Source organism: Typopeltis vanoorti, chromosome 3, assembly GCF_054136105.1.
Source record: "Typopeltis vanoorti isolate ZY-2024b chromosome 3, IOZ_Tvanoo_1.0, whole genome shotgun sequence".
Taxonomy (NCBI): Eukaryota; Metazoa; Arthropoda; class Arachnida; order Uropygi; family Thelyphonidae; genus Typopeltis; species Typopeltis vanoorti.
Window position 1 is genome coordinate 111,957,051 of NC_143551.1, and position 24,826 is coordinate 111,981,876.

General features: G+C 36.6%; 1 protein-coding gene across 4 annotated transcripts in view; it reads left to right on the plus strand.

Annotated features, from left to right (window-relative positions):
• Positions 1-13,875, plus strand: part of mRpL2 (mitochondrial ribosomal protein L2) — a 79,249-nt gene extending 65,374 nt beyond the window's left edge. For all 4 annotated transcript variants that reach the window (XM_090415878.1, XM_090415877.1, XM_090415880.1 and 1 more), the window contains exon 4: positions 13,426-13,875. In XM_090415878.1, the coding sequence (XP_090272004.1) occupies positions 13,426-13,838 (413 nt within the window). In that variant the 3' untranslated portion in view covers positions 13,839-13,875. The remainder of the gene's footprint in view (positions 1-13,425) is intronic.
• The last annotated feature ends 10,951 nt before the right edge of the window (positions 13,876-24,826 follow it).

Sequence of the window (24,826 nt, forward strand, 5' to 3'; positions counted from 1 at the left end):
ACAACTACAGTAGAACAGTGCTAGGGTAGAACAACTACAGTAGAACAATACTGCCTAGTATTGTTCTACTGTACTGATGATGATGTCCTAAGATACCTAGGACGAAATATTTACGTAATAAAAAACCTACTACTGTGGTTCACGTGTGTTAAATTTAGCATGAATTCTCCACAGGTTTCTCTATATAATCAACATGATAAGATAAAGTTTAATGAAAATGAACTATCCCGTGGACCCCCTTTGAATTACTCGCGGACCCTGCGGGGGGGGTCTGCGGACCACAGGTTGGGAAACACTGGTCTATAGCAATGTTAATATGTAGGTCTCTGCCTACATCTTCATATTGGTGGGCCCTTTAGTAGTTCTTTATGTAACACCCAGCCAGCAGGAAGTAGAGAAACATAAGCAGGGGTTTGAAGTGTGATATTTTCATCCCTCAGAGTAAAGGCTCTGCATTTCTTAAAGGAGACCTTCGCATCACCTTTACGGACTGCAGAGAACTGACTGGAGCTTCTGACCTATCCTTCTGTCCAATCCTCATCGTCACATGGTTAGTCCCATCACTGAGTACTGAATGAACAAGGACAGGCTGGCAGTTTTGCACTGCCCAACCAAATTGCACTCTTTATTAACTTAAACCAGAAATGCACATAATTATACAACATTATGAGAATTTCATGCAGGCTGGAGCATCACTCGGTTAAATTAGTACCCCCCCACTGTTTTCTCCTGGTTCCTTGATGAAAACAGTGGGGGAGGGGGGCTCTAATGAAAATGGTAAGGCTAATAATAATTATGAGTACCTGCTTGACAAGTCAATGACTGGAACATACTCCAACTTGACATATAGAAGAAGAACAAGCTCATTGTCAGAAGAATTGAAGATAACTATCAACATAAGGAGTATTAATGGAAATGAAATTGAACTTGCAGAAAATTTTAAAAAAATACCATATGGATATAATTGACATTACTGAGACAAAGAACACAAACAGGTGAGATACTAAAGAAGTATAGGATGCCATATTTAGGTAATAACTATCAAGGAAAGAAAGGAATAGTGATAGCATTCAACATTGAACATGAAGATAAATTTCTGGATTTGAAGGAAGTTTCAAGTAGAGTTGTGAGCAAACTTTAAAATGGGAAATTTAGACAAATAAGCTTATTTGTGCTTGTGATCCCACAGGAGGTTCTCTTAAGGAAGAAGTAGAGGAATTTTTTTGAGTTCATTAGAGCTGGCAACTGACATAAAGAAAATGGAAAAAAGTGGAGATCTAAACAGTAGAGTAGGAAATGAATCCCATCAGGCATTTAGAAACATTTGGAGAAAATGGCTAGGCTAATAATAATTATTGAGTACCTGCTTGATTTCTGTTTGGGATATGGACTAGTCATCACTAACACCATGTTCCAACATAAAAATGTGCACAAGTTCGTGTGTTGGAAAGACAAGAAACTAGAAAAGCTTCATTGACTATGTTATTGTTGATAGTGATATCATCATGCTGGTTTAGGACACAAGAATTATACAGAGGATTTGAAATTGGAAGGATCACATATATGATGGTTCTGAGAAAAATTGCCTGAACAGGTGGCATCAATGGCAGAATCATATTGAAAAAGAGGATGTTATGAAGGAACTTGATGTTAGCTTTCAAGAATGTGTGATTAAGGCTAATTTGAGATGGTATGTCACTTCAATAGAATGGGAGAGGAAAGATTAGCAAAACAGGTGTTTGATACCTAGATAACAGAAGAAAGACCCACAGGAAGACCAAGATTGAAGTATATTGTTTCAGTCAGAAGGCTTTATAAGTCTTAAATTTCAGATATGATAATATTCAATTGCTCTCATAGTGAAAAATTTATGGAGACACAACACACACACATTAGATTAATTAGTTTACTTACCATTAAGAATGAAACATTTGACGTTTTGACCTCTGTATTGAATACAGAATACATACTAAAATACATACGTATAAGATACGAGCTACATGGCACTGCACTTTACAAATGTAAAATGACTCTAACTGCTTATTAAGCTTTTACCTAGCCTGACCTCTTGTAGAAAAATAAAAATGGAATACATTAATCAATAATGTTCTATGGGTTCTCCATTCAGGATTACATTACATTAGCCAGGCGCTATCAGCCTGGGGGGACTTTTGGCCTCAAGCAAAACATGTCGTCACTGGGCACGGTCCTCTGCAACTGTCTGCCACGTTCTGGTCTATAGGTTCCTCCTGAAGCCTGTCTGGTAGTCACCAATGCACTCTTCTGCATATGGTGTGAGGTGTATTAGCATGATGTTAGACAGCATCTTGTAGCCAGTCGACAGCAGTGAGATGCTGTTGATCATTGAGTTGCTGCATTGAGCCTTATCTCCTTTCTTATATACTGGGATGATCAGCAACCCCTTTCCACTCGTCTGGCAGCCGTTCTTCTCGCCAGCTCATCAAGATGAGCCGGTGCAGCTGCTCCAGCAGGATGTCCCCACCATTTTTCAGGAGCTCTGCCGGTATGCAATTCACTCCTGGAGCCTTATTATTTTTCAGCATGTGGATAGCATGAGTAATCTCACTAAATGTCGGCTCTTCAATAACTGGTTCAGCAGTTTGATAAGGAGTATAATCCTCCGATATTGACATTCAGCAAGTTCACAAAATATCTACGCCACCGAGCGAGAGCATCTTTTGAGTTTGTTAATAGATTTCCACTCTCATCTCTTATGGTTGCCGCTTGTGTCTGGGCACCTCACATGGCTTTGATCGTCCGGTACATCTCCCGTCCATTATTCATCACCCTATTTCTCTCTATACTAGCCACTTTCTCATTAAGATATTTCCGCTTTTCCCTTTCTGTAGACATGTATTCACCACTCTTCTCACTCTCTCATATGCAGCTTTTCCTGCTATCCGCTAGGTAGTTCAATAGTGCTTCCCTTTGTTTTGCTGTCTATTAAACCATGCTTTTCTCCTCCTCTTTCTCTTTCCCACAGTTCTCGAGGCAGCTAATGCGACTGTATTTTTGATGGTGTGCCACATCCCATCTGGATCATCCTGTAACGCCCCAAAACGATTCTGCAACTCTAACTGGAAAGCCCACTTGCCTTTCGCTGTTTTCAACTTGTCCAGATCCCATGCCAATCGTATGGTAGGACATGCGGGCTTCTGAATTGCAACTCTATGCCTGAAATCGTAGGCTACCAGATAGTGGTTGCTATCTCCATCTGCTCCTCTGAAACTTCTCACATCCGAGATGGAGCTGTGGTGACATCGATACACTAGTACATGGTCTATTTGGTTAGCTGTTCTACCGTCCACAAACAGACCGGTGATCTCCAGGTCTGTTTGTGGACTTGTAAAGAGCACTATGCGCAAACATAGTGCTCTTTACAAAGCATCCCGTCGTGGCGGCAAAACTCACAAGTCGGATCCCATTATTATTGCACTCCTCGTGTAGGCTCTCACTACCCACGAAAGGGCGCCACACACGCTCTCTCCCCAGCTTCGTGTTGGAATCTCCCACCACTAGCTTGACGTGATAGGACGGTAGATTATTACAAGTATGCTCAAGCACTTCGTAGAAACAATCTTTAGCTTCCTCCGAGCTCTCTTCAGTAGGTGCATAACAGTTCACAATAGACACATTTTGAAAACGTCCCTTAACTCTAATAGTACCAGCCGATTGTTCACAGGTTTAAAATTTAAAATATTACACAAAAAGTTATCACTCATTACATGCTATACTATAGTGGTGATGATAGAGGACTCTTCGTCCTCTGTCATCACCACTATAGTATAGCATGTACCCCTGATTGCGGGTCGAGCTTTGTCCCGGCCAACGTGCTTCTTGTACAGCACAAAGTCCAATTTCATACTGTCGTAAGACATCCGTCACATTAAAAAGAGCTCCTTCTTTCACCAAACTACGTATATTCCAGTTCCCAAAACGATTAATCATAGTCGCAAAGGCGCCAGAAATTTCAAGGCTTCTGTGGTGCTTGTTTCGTAACCAATAGGGTTTTTGCAGGAGGGGTGGTTGGCCCCTCGCTAACCCTCCCCTTATATTAGGATTCCTTAACTAAATTGAGCAGCATAGTACTAGTGACAGAAATTCTTAAGCAGTTGCATACAACAAAGTACTATAAATAAGCTTCTATTCGAATTAGGCTTAGTTGCTCGCACATTCTCTACCACTACAGTTTCATAAAGTATACTCACTAAAAAACCAATAGACAATTTACACAAACCTATATGCAGTGTGCTCAACCTAAACATCATAATTTTAAAAGAAATACTCCTCAATAAAAATATTTCACTAAAACGCGTAAACAACTTTATACAGCTAAATCAACCACCAGCCACACGTCACAATGCCACCACACCTTGTCCAGATTTTCCACATTCCTGCTATTTTCATGGTTTTATTTTATTATTAGGTTTTTTTCTATTTTTTTTAATCTTGCTAATTTTTACGCCAAATTTGTTACAGCAGTTATTCAGGTTAGTTAAGGAATCTTCAGACTTATACTGGATTTATTTAGGAGTTTCACATAACCTGCAAACTAGAGTTGACGTTAACATCTCCAATTTTGATATCAGGTTTAATGCCACTTTCCTTCATAACGTGAATCCACGTAGATGATGAATAACAGTTACCATTATGTGCTCTTGTCTTTTTAAACCGGACTTGACATTAAAATCTTCCCATATCTCTTTCAGTTCTGCTGTTTACAACTTAAATATAGACTATATATTTCTCTGTATAATGTCATATCCACATCATATAATTGTAATGGCTCTCTATGATACTTGCATGATTTCTTGACTGTCTGTTCTGAGGTAAGTTAAATCGCTATACTTGAAACTGACATCTCTTCATAAGCTTATCTTCATGATAGTTCCTTCCTTCCCTAATGCCTGAATAAGTCATCTTACGCTTATTGTTTTCAAGCAGGTATGGAAATACACAACAGAATAAGCAAAGCTGGTATGATAGGAAGTCTGCTAATTAAATATGTGTTGAAGGGAGAAATTAGTCAAAATACTAAAATAATTGTATGCATGACATTGATCAAAGAAAGTGATCAAATTAGTTTTAGTTATGGATATGAGAGCTGAGTTAGCAATAAGACAGTTGATTAAAGGACAGAGACCACAGATATTTGAGAGCTCTGAAAAAATTAGAAGAGTAAACAGATTGTTTAGAGATGAGATTATTATTAATTTTTTCAATCTATCCTCATTTTTATGAGATTTTCTCTATAACAGTTATTTCTATTTCCGAGTGTATTTATATATGCACAAAGGTTCACTCCGATTGGTGCAATGACCTTTTTACTATTTCTTTCGGAATCCAAAAAAATCACTGACTTAAGACCAAATACAAAAACAATATATATACACTTCAAACAAAATTACATAACTAACTACAAAATTAATTGGATCCAAAGCCTTTTAAAATAAACTTACACTTAAGAGATCACCCATTTTCTAACTCATTCTATGACTGATTTGTTTAACATCATCATATCCACTAGACTAAACACTTTGTTTACACAATACTAAAATGTTCATTGCCAGTTTCTCTGTTAAGGCCCTTTTCCGAAGATATAAGATTCTCTTTTTCTTTTCATAGGATCTTTTCCCATCACTCTCATGTAATACGCATTATTCCTCCTGACTCTGAAGTAAGATATTCTGAATTTACCGAAGTATAGGTACTCTTACCTCATGCAGTTCAATTTTTGTATCAGCAAAAAAGTTTCTTCTACTGCTTTATCTAAGTTGCTAAATTCCATCTCCTATTCCAGTAGAAATAACAAATAGATCTGGTGTCCTTAAAACAGATGAAAATTTCAATCAGCATTTCCTTGAACATTCCTTTAGAATGTCAATTGCAATATCTTCTTTTATTTACCAATATTTATTGACAGTCTTCCACTTTAAAAACTCACAGTTCTACCATTCCTTTTTCGGAATATACTATTAATTTTCCTCCGACTGTCACATAAAAAAAAACTTAATTTCCTCAGAACCCAAATATCTGCCAGCCTGCGTTCTCTTTTCTTCCCGAACGCTCTCTTGTTACTTCCTGTTACCTCGATACTAAACACTCTCTGTCAGCTGTCAATCACCCATAAAACTCCTCAGCAAGTATGTGCACACCATGAAAATGGCAAACGAGAAACTAAGTATAATGGATGGCACGTTGTCTCTGTTAGCGACAAGAATGTCTTCACAAAACACAACACTTAATATTTCAAACTACAATAAAATGTCTGAAAGTAACACAGCTCTCCAAATCCAGTAAGTACATAAATTTTTAACTGCTTTACATTTCATTTTGAAAAAATAACATCTATAACGGGCACATCGCAAGTGCCGACAATACGTATTATGAAACCAAAACTAATAATGTACTAACATAAACAATATGTAAAAATATTCAGAATTTTAAATTATGATTATTTTTACAAGATGACATATAATAGAGGTGCTTAAATATCAAAGCTGTATAACTGAGAGGAGATGTCCACATAGCCTTTAAAGGTATGCAGAGAACTGACCAGGGCTTCTGACCTAAAGTCCAATCCTCACCTTCTCGTGGTGCACCCTGTTGGGTGCACCACGAGAAGGTGAGGATTGGACTTTACCTGGATACTGAACGAACGAAGATGGGCTGGCAATTTCGGATTTAGCCGACCAAATTGTATTCTTATTGGCTTAAACCAATATAGAAAATGATGGTACAACATGACAGAATTTCATGCCAGCTGGGGCATCGCCCAGGTTAAACAAGGCCCCAGTTGTTTTCGCCAGGGAACCAGGTCAAACAGCAAAAAGTCAGTTACTGGAACAAATCCTAAAACACACCCCAACTCAACATGATCAGAGTTAAAGATCAGTACTATCAACATAAGCCTGAAATGGAGAAGAAATGGAGCTAGCTGAGGAATTAAGATAAATACTAGATCGACATAATAGGGGTGACTAAAACAAAAAAGACAAAAACTGGTGAGAACTTTTTGAGCAATAAATACAAAATGTTATATTCAGGCAATGACAATCAAGGAAAAGAAGGAGTAGCCTTAGTATTCAATACTAAATACGAGGCTAATACGCTTCAATGGCAGGCAGTCTCAAGTAGAGTGATGTGGGCATGTGGGCAAACATCAGGAACTGGACAATGAGAGTTATTTGTGCCTGTGGTCCCACAGAAGGTATTACTAAGGTAGAAGTAGAGGAATTTTTTGAGGCTTTAGAGAAAGCAACTGATGCAATGAAAAAGGAAAACTTGATCCTTGTTGGGGATCTAAATAGCAGAGTAAGAAATGATTGTCAGGCATACAAAAATATTTTGAGAAAATTTGGAGAAAAGAGCAAAGCTAATAATGGCAAATATCTTTTAGATTTCTGCTCAGGACATGGACTGGTTATTACTAACACCATGTTCCAACATAAAAATGTGCACAAATTCACATGGAGAGAAGAGGCATGGAATAAGAAAAGTCTCATTGACTATGTTATTGTTGATAGTGATGTTTTCTCCCTGGTGCAGGACAGCAGAGTATACAGAGGATCTGAAATTGGAAGTGATCACTATTTACTAATTTAATAAGCCGAGTTTCGTACCCGGCTATTAAAACATAAAGGCATTTGCCATCCCCCTTTCTATTGTTATGATCACTATTTAGTTTGAGCAGGATAAAATTGAATTTCATTTTGAAAAGAAGAACATGTAAGAAAGTTTTAAAGCGAATAAAAGTTGAGCAGCTCTCAGATGTGAACTGTAGACTACATAAAGATAATTGAAAAAAAATGAAAGAGTTTAAGAACAGGAACCAAACCTTGGAGATTCATTGGCAAGCCTTGAAGAAAACCTTGAAGAAGACTGATTGATTCAGCCAGAGAAGCATGTGGTGAGGTTGTCTGCAAGGATAGAAAAATCAGAACTCCATGGTGGACACAGGAAGTTAAAGAGGAAGTGAAAGAAGAAAACATATCAAACGTTCCTGGAAAATAAGTCAGCTTGTGCTCTTAGAGAATACAGAGACAAGTGTAAGGAAGCCAAACACTGTGTAAAACTAGCTAAACAAAAGTTACGGGAAGACTTTCATAAGAACATAGAAAATAAATGTCAAGAAGGTGGCAAGATATTCTGGAGGTTGTTGAAGAAGCTCAGAAATGGAGGAAAGATAGCTGTAAACAGAATTAGAGATGATAAAGGTGACATGAAAACTGGAGAAAAAGATATCCTTGAAGTATGGAATAATTACTTTGAAAAATTGCTAAATGAAACAAGCAGTGATAGCACAGTGGTAAAAAAAAACACTCAACAGGGATGCAGTCAGGAATACATATCCATACTTGAAGTAGAAAAAGCTACCAAAGGCCTGAAATGTGGAAGGCAGCTGGAGGAGATGATATTCGAAGAAATGCTGAAGTATAGAGGTATAAAAGTCATACAGTAGCTGCACTACATAGTTCAGAAGGCCTGGACAGAGGTACGAATTCCTGATTATTGGAGTAGAGCTCTCATAGTACCCATATATAAAAATGGAAATAAAACAATGTGAGAATGACAGAGGTATTTCCCTACTGAGTGTTCCTGGTAATATTTATGCAAGTATACTTGAGAAACGGTTGAGAAGAATTTTGGAAGAAAAGCTTGGTGAAGAAAAAGCTAGATTGAGGCCAAATAGAGGCTGTCAGGATCAGATCTTCACTTTACAACAAACTGTTGAAAAATCTTGGGAATATAACAAAGCTATGAATTTAAGTTTTGAAGATCTGGAAAAGGCATATGAAAAAGTGCCAAGAGAGAAGCTATTAAGTATGTTACAGTTATATGGTGTGAATGGGGCATTATATCAAGCAATACTTAGGCTTTATTTGAGTTGTAAGTCAGCAGTTAGAATTGAAGGCAGTACAGGAAGATGGTTTAATGTTAAATCTGGTGTCAGACAAGGATGTACATTATCTCCTTTCTTATTCATTATCTATATGGATCACATTATTAAGGAAAGTGGTATTAAACCTGATATGAAAATTGGAGATGTTAATGTCAGCCCTTTGCTTTATGCAGATGATGTCATCATCAAATTCCTGATATATACCCTCAATGGGTGTACAGGATATGATAGTACTAAATGAAAAATTTACATCATTACTAACTTCCTATTTACAATTTTCCTCCAAATCAGTCTGTTACTTGTCAAGACTCCAATATTATCATTATCAGATCTTATATTTCTATCGTCTAAGGCACATTGTATTGTACCATATCAATCCACCTATATCTTGGTCTTCCTCTGGGTTGTTTTCCTGCCAGCTTGGCATAGAACACTTCTTTTGCTAATCTTTCCTTGCCCATTCTGTTTAAGTGACCATATCACCTGAGATTAGCTCTGCTAACGCATTCCTGGATGCCGACAATGTCAAGTTCTTTCCTGATATCCTCGTTTTTAATATATTGCCATTGATGCCATCTGTTCACGCCTCTAGTCTTTGGTCAAGTGTTTTACTTCTGACCCAGCTCACAGATCCATAAGTTAAAACTGGTTTGAACACTGTCTTGTATACAGCTAATTTAGTGTTCCAACTAATTTCTCTCTTATTCCATATGAATAAGAGAGAAAATTGACTTCCAACCATACCAGCTTTGTTGATTCTGTTGTCCATTTCCATATTTAATTTACCATCTTCACTAAAAATCGTGCCTAAGTAGCTGAAATGTTTTACTTGTTCCACAGGTTTCCCGTTCACAACACAGTTGATATTTTCAACAATTCTACCTATTTTCATTGTCTTTGTCTTTTTAATGCTGACCTTCATACCTTATCTATTACAACAGTTATTCAATTTAGTCAGTGGAACATCTCCAATTTTGATATCATGTTTAATACCACTTTCCTTCATAACGGATCCATATAAATAATGAATAACAGAGGGGATAATGTACATCCTTGTCTTACACCAGATTTAACATTAAACCATCTTCCTGTACTTCCGTCAATTCTAACTGCCGACTTACAACTCAAATACAGACTAAATATTGCTTGATATAATGCCCCATTGACACCATATAACTGTAGCATATTGAATAGCTTCTCTCTTAGCACCTTGTCATATGCCTTTTCCAGATCGACAAAACTTAAATACAGATCTTTGTTATATTCCCATGCTTTCTCAACTTTTTGTCATAAAGTGAAGATCTGATCCTGACAGCCTCTATTTGGCCTGAATCCAGCTTGTTCTTCACCAAGCTTTTCTTCCACAATTCTTCTCAACCGTTTTTCAAGTATACTTGCATAGATCTTGCCAGGAACACTCAGTAGGGAAATACCTTTGTAATTCTCACATTCAGTTTTATTTCCCTTTTTATATATGGGTAGAATTAGAGCTCTACTCCAATCATCGGGAATTCGTCCCTCTGTCCAAGCTTTTTGAACTGTGCAGTGCAGCCACTGTAAGACTTTTACACCACCATACCTCAGAATTTCTGGTCGAATATCATCTACTCCTGCTGCCTTTCCACATTTCAAGCCTTTGATGGCTTTTTCTACTTCAAGTATGGATATGTATTCCTGACTGTATGCGTGTTGAGTGTTTTTTACCACTGTGCTGTCATCACTGCTTGTTTCATTTAGCAATTTTTCGAAGTAATTACTCCATACTTCAAGGATATCTTTTCTCCTGTTTTCATGTTCCTCCATTTCTAAGCTTCGTCAACAACTTCCAGAATATGTTACTACCTTCTTCATATTTATTTTTTACGTTCTTGCCAAAGTCATCCCATGACTTTTGTTTAGCTAGTTTTACACAGTGTTTTGCTTTCTTACATTTGTCTCTGTATTCTCTAAGCGCGCAAGCTGACTTATTTGCCAGGAACTTTTGATATGCTTTCTTCTTTTCCTTCACTGCCTCTTTCACTTCCTGTCTCCACCATGGAGTTCTGATTTTTCTATCCTTGCAGACAACCTCACTACATGCCTCTCTGGCTGAATCAATTTGGGTTTCCTTCAAGGCTTGCCACTGAATCTCCAAGATTTGGTTCCTGTTCTCAAACTCTTTCATATTTTTTTTCAACAATCTTTGTGTATTTTAGTCTACAATTCACATTTGAGAGCTGCTCAACCTTTATTCTCTTTAAAACTTTCTTACATGATTTTTTTTTTCAAATTGAAATTCAGTTTTATCCTGCTCAAGACTAAATAGTGATCGCTTCCAATTTCAAATCCTCTGTACACTCTCGTGTTCTACACCACTGAGAAAACATCACTATCAACAATAACATAGTCAATGAGACTTTTCTTGTTCCTTGCCTCTTCTCTCCATGTGAATTTGTGCACATTTTTATGTTGGAACATGGTGTTAGTAATAACCAGTCCATGTCCTGAGCAGAAATCCAACAGATATTTGCCATTATTATTGGCTTTGCTCATTTCTCCAAATTTTCCCAAAATATTTTTGTATGTCTGACAATCATTTCCTACTGTGCTATTTAGATCCCCAACAAGGATCAACTTTTCCTTTTTCATTGTGTCAGTTGCTTTTTCTAAAGGCTCAAAAAATTTTTCCACTTCTATCTTAGTAGAACCTTCTGTGGGACCATAGCACAAATAAGTCTCATTGTCCAGTTCCCCATTCTCATATTTGCCCACATTACTTTACTTAAGACTCACTGCCATTCAAGAAGATTAGCCTCGTATTTTGTGTTGAATACTATGGCTACTCCTTCTTTTCCTTGATTGTCATTGCCTGAATATAACATTTTGTATTTATTGCTCAGAAAGATATCACCAGTTTTTGTCTTTTTTGTTTCAGTCACCCCTATTATGTCGATCTGGTACTTATCTAATTCCTCAGCTAGCTCCATTTCTTTGCCATTCAGGCTTCTTATGTTGATATTACCGATCTTTAACTCTGGTGATGTTGAGTTGGGGTGTGCTTTCAGATTTGTTCCAGTAGCTGACGTTTTGCTGTTCACCCTGGTTCCCTGGTGAAAACAAAGGGGTTCTTGTTTAACTGGGCGATGTCCCAGCCGGCACGAAATTTTGTCATGTTGTACCATCATTTTCTATATTGGTTTAAGCCAATAAGAATACAATTTGGTCTGCTAAATCCGAAATTGCCAGCCCATCTTCGTTCGTTCAGTATCCAGATAGATACCCAACAGGGTGCAGCACGAGAAGGTGAGGATTGGACATTAGTTCAAAAGAATTAGTCGCTTCTCCGCATTCCTTTAAAGGCTATGTGGAGTTCTCCTCTCAGTTATACAGCTTTGATCCTTAAGCATCCCTGCAGGTTATGTTATACTTCTAAATAAATCTGCTAGAAGTCTGCAAGATTCCCTGACTAAATTGAGTAGCTGTTGTAATAGATATGGTATGAAGATCAACAATAACAAGACAGAAACAATGAAAATGTCAAATGCATTGTGAATGGAGAACCTGAGGAACAATTAAAACATTTCAACTGCTTAGTCACGATTTTTAGTGAAGATGGTAAATTAAATATGGAAATAGACAACAGAATCACCAAAGCTGATATGGTAGGAATTCAAGTGAATTAGAGAGAAATTAGTCGGAACACTAAACTAGCTGTATACAAGACAGTGTTGAAACCAGTTTTAACTTATTGATCTGAGAGAGCTGGGTCAGAAGTAATACACTTGATAAATGATTAGATACTGCAGATATGAGAGTCCTGAGAAAGATTAGGGGCACAAACAGATGGCATCAATGGCAATATCATATTAAAAATGAGGATATTAGGAAAGAACTTGCCATTATCAGCATCCAGGAATACATTAGCAGAGCTAATCTCAGGTGGTATGGTCGCTTACTTGGCGAGGAAAGATTAGCAAAACAAGTGTTCTCTGCCAGGTTGACAGGAAAATGACCTAGAGGAAGACCAAGATATAGCTGGATTGATACGATAAAAAGTTCCTTACACGATAGAAATATAAAATCTGATAATATCGGAGTCTTGACAAGTAACAGACTGATTTGGAGGAAAATTGTAGATAGGAAGTTAGTAATGATGTAAATTTTTCATGTAGTACTATCATATCCTGTACACCCCTTGAGGGTACATAGAAGGAATTTGATGATGAACAGATGACATCATTGGCAGAATCATATTAAAAACAAAGATCTCATCTTTGTTATTCTTATTAATCTGAACACCATTTTCTTTTGATCAACTTGGTATTTCTAAAGAAATTAAAATTAAATAAAATTCCTTTGCAGGCTCGTTTCTTTGCATTTGATGCTTATGTTGAATATTCCCATTTTTATATAATTGTTGTTAACAATGAATTAATTTTGATGAGAAACTTAATATTTTATAAAGTTATATTTTAATTATATTAGTCTTTTGCTTTTTTTATAGTTTGTTCTTTTCTCTGTAGTTTCTCCTAAAGAAGGTGATGCTCATCCTTTAGGAGCTCTTCCACTTGGAACACAGATCCATAATATAGAGAAATTTCCTGGTGAAGGAGGAAGTTATTGTCGTGCTGCTTTTGCAAGTGCACAGGTTATAAGAAAAGTTAAAGACCGTTGTATTGTACAGCTGCCATCAAAACTGGAAGTGTCTTTAAGTGAGAAGTGTATGGCAGTTGTTGGACGAGTATCCGATGTAGGCCATGGTAAAAGACCCATAGGAAGTGCCCAGCGAAATCGTTGGCTGGGGAAAAGACCTCGATCAGGATTATGGCACCGAAAAGATGGGTATTGCGGAAGGAAGATTCATCCTCCACCACCTCTATTAGTATTGTTAGAACATAAAAAACCACCACCAGAACCATATGAGTTAACTCTGTAATACCTTCTGGATGAAAATAAGATTAGTGTCTCTGTCAGTGTTTATTTTTTTATTTCAAAATTTATAATTGGTAAATGCAAGCATTCATCTATTTGAGAATAAGAACATAGATTTAGGCTAAATTAATGATACAGATAATTCATGGGAAAAATAATTTCATAATGAAATTTTCACCAACAGAAAATTCAATTTACTGAATACTAGTGATTTAGTAGTAGGTCATTTACTACTGAATGCCATATAGTGTAATGTTAATAAAAAGAAAATCTACAATTATTTAAATTTTATTTCATATATATATATATATATATATATATATATATATATTCAGTGGCAAACTCTGAAGGAAACATTGATTGATTCTGCCAGAGAGGCATGTGGTGAGGTTGTGTGCAAGGATAAAAAAATCAGAACTCCCTGGTGGACACAGGAAGTTAAAGAGGCAGTGAAGGAAAAGAAGAAAGCATATCAAAAGTTCCTGGCAAATAAGTCAGCTTTTACTCTTACAGAATACAGAGACAAATGTAAGACAGCTAAACAGTGTGTAAAACTAGCTAAGCAAAAGTCATGGGAGGACTTTGGCAAGAATATAGAAAATAAATATCAAGAAGGTGGCAAAATATTCTGGAGGTTGTTGAAGAAGCTTAGGAATGGAGGAAAGAGTGCTGTAAAAGGAATTAGAGATGATAAAGGTGAAATGAAAACAGGAGAAAAAGATATCCTTGAAGTATGGAGTAATTACTTTGAAAAACTGCTAAATGAAACAAGCAGTGATGACAGCACAGTGATAAAAAACACTGACCAGGCATGCAGTCAGGAATACATATCCATACTTGAAGTCGAAAAAGCCATCAAAGGCTTGAAATGTGGAAAGGCAGCAGGAGTAGATGATATTCGACCAGAAATGCTGAAGTATGGTGGTATAAGAGTCTTACAGTGGCTGCACTGCATAGTTCAGAAAGCCTGGACAGAGGGACGAATTCCCGATGATTGGAGTAGAGCTCTCATAGTACCCATATATAAAAAGGGAAATAAAACTGAATGTGAGAATTACAGAGGTATTTCCCTACTGAGTGTTCCTGGCAAGATCTATGCAAGTATACTTGAGAAACGGTTGAGAAGAATTGTGGAAGAAAAGCTTGGTGAAGAACAAGCTGGATTCAGGCCAAATAGAGGCTGTCAGGATCAGATCTTCACTTTACGACAAATAGTCGAGAAAGCATAGGAATATAACAAAGATCTGTATTTAAGTTTTATCGATTTGGAAAAGGCATATGACAAGGTGCCAAGAGAGAAGCTATTCAATACGCTGCAGTTATATGGTGTCATTGGGGCATTATATCAAGCAATACTTAGTCTTTATTTGAGTTGTGAGTCAGCAGTTAGAATTGAAGGAAGTATAGGAAGATGGTTTAATGTTAAATCTGGTGTGAGACAAGGATGTACATTATCCCCTCTGTTATTCATTATCTATATGGATCACATTATGAAGGAATGTGGTATTAAACCTGATATCAAAATTGGAGATGTTAATGTCAGCTCTTTGCTTTATGCGGACGATGTTATACTTCTAAATAAATTCGCTACAAGTCTGCAAGATTCTCTGACTAAATTGAATAGCTCTTGTAATAGATATGGTATGAAGGTCAGCAATAAAAAGATAAAGACAATGAAAATAGGCAGAATCATTGAAAATGTCAACTGTGTTGTGAATGGAGAACCTGTGGAACAAGTAAAACATTTCAGCTACTTAGGCACAATTTTTACTGAAGATGGTAAACTAAATATAGAAATAGACAACAGAATCAGCAAAGCTGGTATCGTGGGAAGTCAATTGAATAAACTCATATGGAATAAGAAAGAAATTAGTCGGAACACTAAATTAGCTGTATACAAGACAGTGTTCAAACCAATTTTAACTTATGGATCTGAGAGCTGGGTCAGAAGTAAAATACTTGACCAAAGACTAGAGACCGCAGATATGAGAGTCCTCAGAAAGATTAGAGGCGTGAACAGATGGCATCAATGGCAATATCATATTAAAAATGAGGATATTAGGAAAGAACTTGACATTGTCAGCATCCAGGAATGCATTAGCAGAGCTAATCTCAGATGGTATGGTCACTTAAATAGAATGGGAGAGGAAAGATTAGCAAAACAAGTGTTCTCTGCCAGGTTGGCAGGAAAACGACCCAGAGGAAGACCAAGATATAGGTGGATTGATACGGTACAAAGTGCCTTAGAGGATAGAAATATAAGATCTGATAATGTTGGAGTCTTGACAAGTAACAGACTGATTTGGAGAAAAATTGTAGATAGGAAGTTAGTAATGATGTAATTTTTTCATGTAGTACTGTCATATCCTGTACACCTCTTCAGGGTACATGGCAGGAATTTGATGATGATGATGATATATATATATATATAAGTTATATGTGTATATAACTACACACATTCACTACATGATTTGAGTATCAGTTGACTGTTGCTCCACTTCAGCAAAGTATTTTCCACAGCTGGAGCAGTGATCCTTTGAAAAGAATTACTGGTACTTACTTAAAGCATAGCTCATATGCCATATTTGAATTTTTATAATAAGTCAATAAACTAAATAACATTCCTTCCTTCCTGTTTTATGCTTATGTGTAGACCCACACGATACCATGCAGGTTTACAAAACCAGATCTTATGGAATAGGTTGGTTAATCTTCATTCCCATAATGTCCTATGTCTGTATATATATTGTGTGTGTGTTCTGATCAGTGCTTGTTTTGTGGGATGAAAGACCTAAGTTTCTGGGAGCTGGTCTCATACCATCCTTGTATGAGACCAGCCAGCTCACCTTTAGATGAAACGTCGTGATAAAGGTTATTTGTTTCATAGACATGATTTGAATCTAGGTCTTTCCAACCAAAGGACATCATGAAAACTGTAAATATGATGTGCTTGAGATGAGCGGAAAACTTTACAAGCGTGCAAGTTTTTCATTACTTAATAATCAGATTTGAGAAGCATAGAAACAAGAAACAATTCTTTATCAATCGTAATGTTGATTCTATTCCAACTTACTGTATTTTTCCGTGTATAAGATGATCCCTACTTTTTTGGAACCCAAAATTAAGAAATCAATATTTTAAACAAAACAGAACACATTTGATATTTTTTTAAATGTTCAAAGTGTATTTAGTAATTAGATAATATTTTTAAGATACATACTAATATGCATTTTCTGGGCTAACTTGATTTGTATTCTCATAGCCAACCCTTCTCCTCATGAAGTTGAAGCACCATTTTACCTTATCCTGTGAAATCAACAATGTTAATTTCTCTTGCAAACCTTTTTCCCTACTATTGAATATGCTTGGTTGACATACATATCCCAATCCAAGTCTTAAGCCTCTGCTCCAAGTTTGGCCATTCTGCTGGTTTTCCTCTTAAGGCCCTCTTCTTTTTTTGGCATCCTGAGTAGTTGCATAATTGATGACTTTTAACTTGAATTTTGAAGAATATGAGAATCGTTTTTTATTTTCAGACATTTTTATGGGGTAGTGCTCAAGATATTGTTAATGCATTAACTTACCCCGCCAACGAGTTGCAGACATATGAATGCTTTCAGAGTTCTGATTGGTTTATTAAGAATCAGCTGTTAATGACGTCAATCGACAAAATTAAAGTTTTGGCACAGCAACCGCAGGTCTCTCAACCGGTTACCCCCCCCCCCCAGTGTATAAGACGGCCCCCACTTTTTGGTTTAAAAAATTTTAGAAAAAAGTATCATCTTATACATGGAAAAATACGGTAATTATCTGTTGAAGAATTTGATACTGTTTGCATGATTTCTTCTGACTCGATAGTTTGTCTGTTAAACATTACATACAGAAGTTTCAATCTCTATTGAATGAGAAAAATTTGCAAATTAATAACCACATTCACTCTTCAAAAATTCAATATTTTAGGCCATTTTATCTGATGATGAAATATCAGTATTTCAAGGATTAGATCGTGCAGTAGATCCAAACATCATTCCACTCATGGATTTTGTGTTTAATATAGATAAAGGCCTTCATAGCTGTTCACATAAATTAGCAAGTAAAATTAGATTTCAAGCAGTCTATTTTTTTATTTAAATATCTCATGTATGCGATCTCTCTTTAAAAAAATAATTTCAAGCCTTATCTTCTGAAACATGAGTCTTCTACTTCAAGATCATTCTACATATAGAAGCATCAATAGAGACCCAACTCAATCACAAATCAATAAACTTTGCCGTTTTGGGCAAAGTTTATTTATGAGATACAAAAACAGTAAAAAGACTAAAAGTTCATCATGCTTTTCCTCCAGGACAGTATGGCCTTCCTAAATTACATAAAGAAAATATGCTGTTAAGACCAATTGTAAACAGCATTGGATATCTGACGAACACCTATCTAATCTTCTCTCTGCATTTATAGGAAACTCTGCCTCTTTCATAAAACATTCAATAGATTTTAAGAATAACATTTCAGGATTAACCTTACAACCCATAGATCTAGTAGGTTTTGATGTAGTCTCCTTTATAAATATCCTTCTGACAGATAAATGACTTTCCTCTGGACATTATACAATTATTTAACTTTGTCATTAATTCAGAATATTTCAGCTACCAGAACAAATAATACAGGCAGACAGAAGGAACTTCCATGGGCTTTTCCATTTCTCCAACTTTAGCTAATTATTTTATGGAACATTTTTGAACAATATATTTGGGCATTTTTTCACCCAAACAATCAATTTGATACAAATATGTTCATGATGTTTTTGCTGTATGGAACTCATCCCATCTTAATGAATTTCTTGAAAAAATTAATTCAATAAACCCTGAAATCAAATTTACCAGGGAAAAAAAATTAAAAAATATAAACATAAATGGATGGAACACATTCAAAGAATGAGAATTGAAAGATTACGAAAACAAGTCTTCAAGTACAAGCCATTAGGAAAAAGAAAACCAGGACGTCCTCTTAAAAGATTCAACGATGACTTCTAAGGCCGGAACAGGCCTAAATCCTTGATACTGATGATGATAATCAAATTTACCTTGGAAGTAGAAGATAACAGTTGTCTTCCTTTTCTTGATGTTCTCATTCTATCAACCAAATGATCTACAGTTCTTGGTATATATATATATATATATATATATATATATAGGAAACTAACTCATACTGCTAAATACATTGATTTTAGCCCACATCATCACTCTTGTCAGAAATATGGTGTAGACAGCTCATAAAATGTTCTAAAGATTCTCTTCTAAACAAAGAACTGTCTATTTTTCAGAGGTACCTTTTGTCTCTAAGGGTTACAATATAAAAATTATCGATAAAATATTGATTATAGCTGTCGTCTTAACCTAGATCAAGAAGTTACCCGAATTGTATTCCATATGTTAAAGAACGTTTGGCAAAAAAAATAGTAAGACTAATTCAACTTATTGACTTTACGTCCATTTCGTGAACTTAATACCTTCCTTATCTCTTAAAGACAAATATCCTCCTCTTTTTTTATTCTAGAGTTTACAGAATCCCTCTGCTCTTGCAGCTTATGTTATTATGGACTAGTTGTTCTACAGAAATTCATCTGGAAGAATATCAAGAATATATTTCACTTTAAGACCCCATTAAATCTGGTGTAGTAAGCCATGCATTATCTGCAAAACACAGGATTCAGTAGTTACATAAGTTTTCTACAAAGAAAGCTGTGAAGCAAACATTCACAATCCAAACTTTAACAAAACACAATTGCTTTAAACTTTCTCAATTTTGGGAAGTTATACTGACAAACAGTTATCATTCATGTGTTTTGTAAATTATAATTAATTTTATATTTAAAAATATTTTAACTAATTTATTTTGATTTATTTTTGGATATCTGTTAATGAAGATGGAGGCTATTCTCTTGCAGCCGATAGTGAATATAATATCATATGCTTCCAATTCAGTTGATGTCTGAATTGGAAGCATATGATAAACCATCATTGGCAATCATAGATAAACCATCTTGTGATGGTTTATCTATGATTGTATTGATAATGGCTATGAAATATAGCCAAAAATTCTACAAATAAAAAGAATTAACATGTGTTCATTATTAATTAGTTATAACGGGTGCTACAAGATTTCCCGGTAAAGGGAGGAATGAAGTGAACTGTTGTCACCAAAGCTTTTGAGTAGGATTTAGTCAGTGAAAGAAAGCTTTATATACAGCTTGGAAAGAAGTCAACCAACACTCCCCATGAGAAGGCACATCATACCATGTAATGAGTTACGTTTGTAGCTAGTATACATTGTAGGAATATGATGCTTCCAAGTCAATGAAATGACTGCTAGAAGAGTACTAATGGAGTTTGAAAGAGGCATTGGGATAGGATGCCATGTTGCAGGCTTATCTTTTCGACAAATTGGGCAAACCCAGTTAAACAATCAGTGATACTATACTATACTGAGATGGAAGCGCAGGTACTACCTGCATGGACAACCCACCACACCAAACATGACCGTAGGGTGCTACGAAGGATAATATGTAAAAACCGCTATTCGCTGGCTAACATGTTGAATGCAGATGTCCGGGCATCGAATGAAACAAAAATCTACATAAAAATATTCAGAACCAAAGCTCACAACATGGGTTTCCATGGTAGGGCCACAGTATGCAAGTCCCACATTACCTGAACCAACATGCAGCGTTGTCTTCAGTGGTGCAAATAGTGTGCGGATGTGAAAACTTGGAAAGCTATGTTATAGGGGGTGATGAATCACACTGCACCCTCTACCCACCCAGGAGCAGTTGGATGGGTGTGGGTTTGACGGATGCTCGGTGAACATCTCTTACCAGAGTTTGCAACCCCCACTATGAAATTCAGAGGTGATGGTGTGATGATATGGTCCTGGTTTGGCCTTGGATCTCTGTGGTGTCATGGACACTGAACTGAGAGGTATTTGAACATTCTGGACAATGGAATGTTTCCTGCTTTGTGGTGTTTCATTTTTATGGTCTGTGGACATGAATGTCACCACACTTGAGTTGCTACCACAGAGCCCTGATCACAACCCTGCTGAACATCTGCAGGATGAGCTGGAGTTTTGAGTGAAATAAAGGGAGGAATGAAGTGAACTGTTGTCACCAAAGCTTTTGAGTAGGATTTAGTCAGTGAAAGAAAGCTTTATATACAGCTTGGAAAGAAGTCAACCAACACTCCCCATGAGAAGGCACATCATACCATGTAATGAGTTACGTTTGTAGCTAGTATACATTGTAGGAATATGATGCTTCCAAGTCAATGAAATGACTGCTAGAAGGGTACTAATGGAGTTTGAAAGAGGCATTGGGATAGGATGCCATGTTGCAGGCTTATCTTTTCGACAAATTGGGCAAACCCAGGTAAACAATCAGTGATACTATACTATACTGAGATGGAAGCGCAGGTACTACCTGCATGGACAACCCACCACACCAAACATGACCGTAGGGTGCTACGAAGGATAATATGTAAAAACCGCTATTCGCTGGCTAACATGTTGAATGCAGATGTCCGGGCATCGAATGAAACAAAAATCTACATAAAAATATTCAGAACCAAAGCTCACAACATGGGTTTCCATGGTAGGGCCACAGTATGCAAGTCCCACATTACCTGAACCAACATGCAGCGTTGTCTTCAGTGGTGCAAATAGTGTGCGGATGTGAAAACTTGGAAAGCTATGTTATGGGGGGTGATGAATCACACTGCACCCTCTACCCACCCAGGAGCAGTTGGATGGGTGTGGGTTTGACGGATGCTCGGTGAACATCTCTTACCAGAGTTTGCAACCCCCACTATGAAATTCAGAGGTGATGGTGTGATGATATGGTCCTGGTTTGGCCTTGGATCTCTGTGGTGTCATGGACACTGAACTGAGAGGTATTTGAACATTCTGGACAATGGAATGTTTCCTGCTTTGTGGTGTTTCATTTTTATGGTCTGTGGACATGAATGTCACCACACTTGAGTTGCTACCACAGAGCCCTGATCACAACCCTGCTGAACATCTGCAGGATGAGCTGGAGTTTTGAGTGAAATCAAGGAATGTCCACCCCCACAACCATCTAGGACCTCATTACATGCTTGCAGAAAGAATCGTCCAAAATTCCCATTGATCGCTATTGTACGTTTGTGAAAGTATGCCCTGTAGGATTGTTGCAGTCATTGCAACGAAAGGAGATCACATCTTATTAAGGTGTGTGCCATGGCTGTTTGTTACTCACACTAAGGTGTCTGTTGACTTCTTTCCAAGCAATGTAAATGATACAGGAAATAAACTAAAAGAAATTATTCAGTTTGCTGATGATGCAAAATTAGGTAGAGTAATAGTGAATGAAGGTGATGTTAAGAACTTGTAGGATGATTTAAAAAGGTTGTGAGTATGGTCAAAAGGTAATTGGTATCAGTTTAATGTGGAGAAATGTAAAGCTATGCATTTTGGGATAAATAGATTACAAGCTGTGTACTACATTGATGCAGCTGTCCAAGAAACAGATGAAGCAAGGGATTTAAGGATGGCAGTGATAGACAGAGAGCTAAAGTTTAAGGACATATTGCTAAGGTAGCTCATACAATTACTTGGCTATTGAAGAACATGCGCGCACACACTGGCAGAGATAAGAAACTGTTATTCCTCTTTATATGGCCTTGATACATCCACACCTAGATTACTGTGCTCAAGTTTGGTCTCCTTGGTTTCTTGGGGATTAGGAAAAAGTGGAGAGAATTCAGAGACAAGTAGTATGTGGAATATTCCTTATGAGGATAGATTGAGGGTGTGTGGATCAGAAGTTGGTGATAGAAGAAAAAGAGGGGGATATGATAGAAACATTTAAGTTCCTTAAAGGGTTTTATAGGCAGGGGAAATGTTTCAGCACTTGGCTAGAGAGCAAGATCAAGAGGCTATCCCTGGAAGATGAGTAAAAGTGTGGTCAGTAGAGACTTGTGGACTAGATTTTTTCGCTTGGAGAGTTGTGAATGAATAGAATAGGTTGCCAAAACCAGTTGTTAGTGCTTTGTTAATAGGTTCAAGGAAAGGCATGATAGATTGCGTGGATAGTTTGAGTCTCCTGCGATGAGTGTTTGGATTCCATGGAAGTACCCATATAAATAATAATAAATGTTCTACAGTTTCATCTTTTTGATTGCATAATCTGCATTGACTGTTATTACTAAGATTCTCAATGTTTGCTCTTTGACTGCATTAGTTTGTAATGCAGCCTATTTTTGAGCTGCTGGAATGAATCCTGTTTATTTTTTAACATTTCCATATTGTAGCCATTATCAAGTCTTGGTCAGGTCTTTTTTGTGTCTTGAAGAAATTGCCCATCCCAAGGTTTATTTTTTCCAGCACACATAAATTATTTTGTTGTTCTTTTTTATAATCAAATTTATTTCCTATTGTTTTTAGAAGGCCTTCTTGTGAAATGGCTTGGAGCATCTGCTCAGTGCTATTGTCGATGTAATTTTTTAAACTAATTGCTTCTTCTTCAACAGTTTGTCTTACTTGCAGTAGACCACATCTACCTATTCTTCTTGGTAGATACAGTAGGTCGTCACCTGGTGGATGCAATGTTTGATGCACAATCAATAATTTTTTCGAGTTTTGCGGTCCTATATTTGTCCAGATATTCTTTCAATCTACTATGCTACAAAAATAGTGAAAGGTTCCATCCATCAGCTGATTGGGCATCATCAGATATCTTTAAGTTCTGGTAATCTTTTCTAGCATCCATCCATATGACTTACACCACATTTCAAAAACAACTTTTTTTTCCCTATCAGACTTCTTTAGGCTCCATGTTTCATATTCATAAGTTGTTGTTGGAAAAAAACAGCTGCATCCAGAATTTTCAACAACATTGTTCCTGTGGAGATAGATCTATCCTTCCAGATTTTAGAGAAGTCTCTGACTGTTGTTTTAGCCATTCCTCTGAACAGCAATTCTTCACATTAATAATAGATCCCAGGTATTCAAACTTGTTGACTTCCTCAATTCTTTTTCCATTAAGGTGCACATTTTTCTCAGGAGCTTCCTTGTCTATATTTCCTTTGAGAACCATAATCTTTGTCTTACTAGGATTGAGTTGAATTCCTTTATTTTTACTGATCTTAATAACTTTGTTAAGGATTTATCGTAGTTCTTCCTTGTCATTACAAAGGAGTACTGTATCATCAGCATACCACAGATTACTTATCAATCTGCCACCTATCCTAATTCTTGTGTTAAGTTCATCCAATACTTCACACATGATAAACAAGCGAGGAGAAAGCATCCTTGCTTAAGAACATTACTCTATGTTCTATTATACATTTCAGTGATCTGTCTAAGGCAACCTTTCTTAACACCTACTTGTTCCTCAGGCATCACTCTCAACTTTGGACTCAATCCTATTTAGAATGATCTTTAATAAAATCTTGCTTGCATAAGAGATTAAACGTATAGGTCTTGCAGTCCTTCACATTTCCCTTTTTTGTGCAGTGGTGTGAACACTGACTTCTTCCCATCTCTAGGCCATGATCCTGTCTCCCATAACTTTGTAATCAATTTATGAACAGAGAACAAAATACATAATATATCAAGTCCCACAGCCTTATGTAACATCTAGTTTACTCAATTCCACATATACATCTTTCTCACTCACAGTCTTTCCATGTTTAAAGTTCCGTAACTATTGCTGTTATTCATGTCGAAGTTTCTGGAACATAAAACTATGTGGACACTGGAATGTAAAGAAATAATTTATTATCTTAAATTAATTATTTATGGCTGACATTTTATTAGCTTAAGCTAGAATTATCAGAGCCATTTTAACACTAAATAATCAATGAGGACAAATTAAAATGACCTGAATAACAAGGAGTCACATGCGTGGAACATGACAGTGGCAATCTGTTTAAAATCACACTGACTGTTCTGTTGCAGTTGATC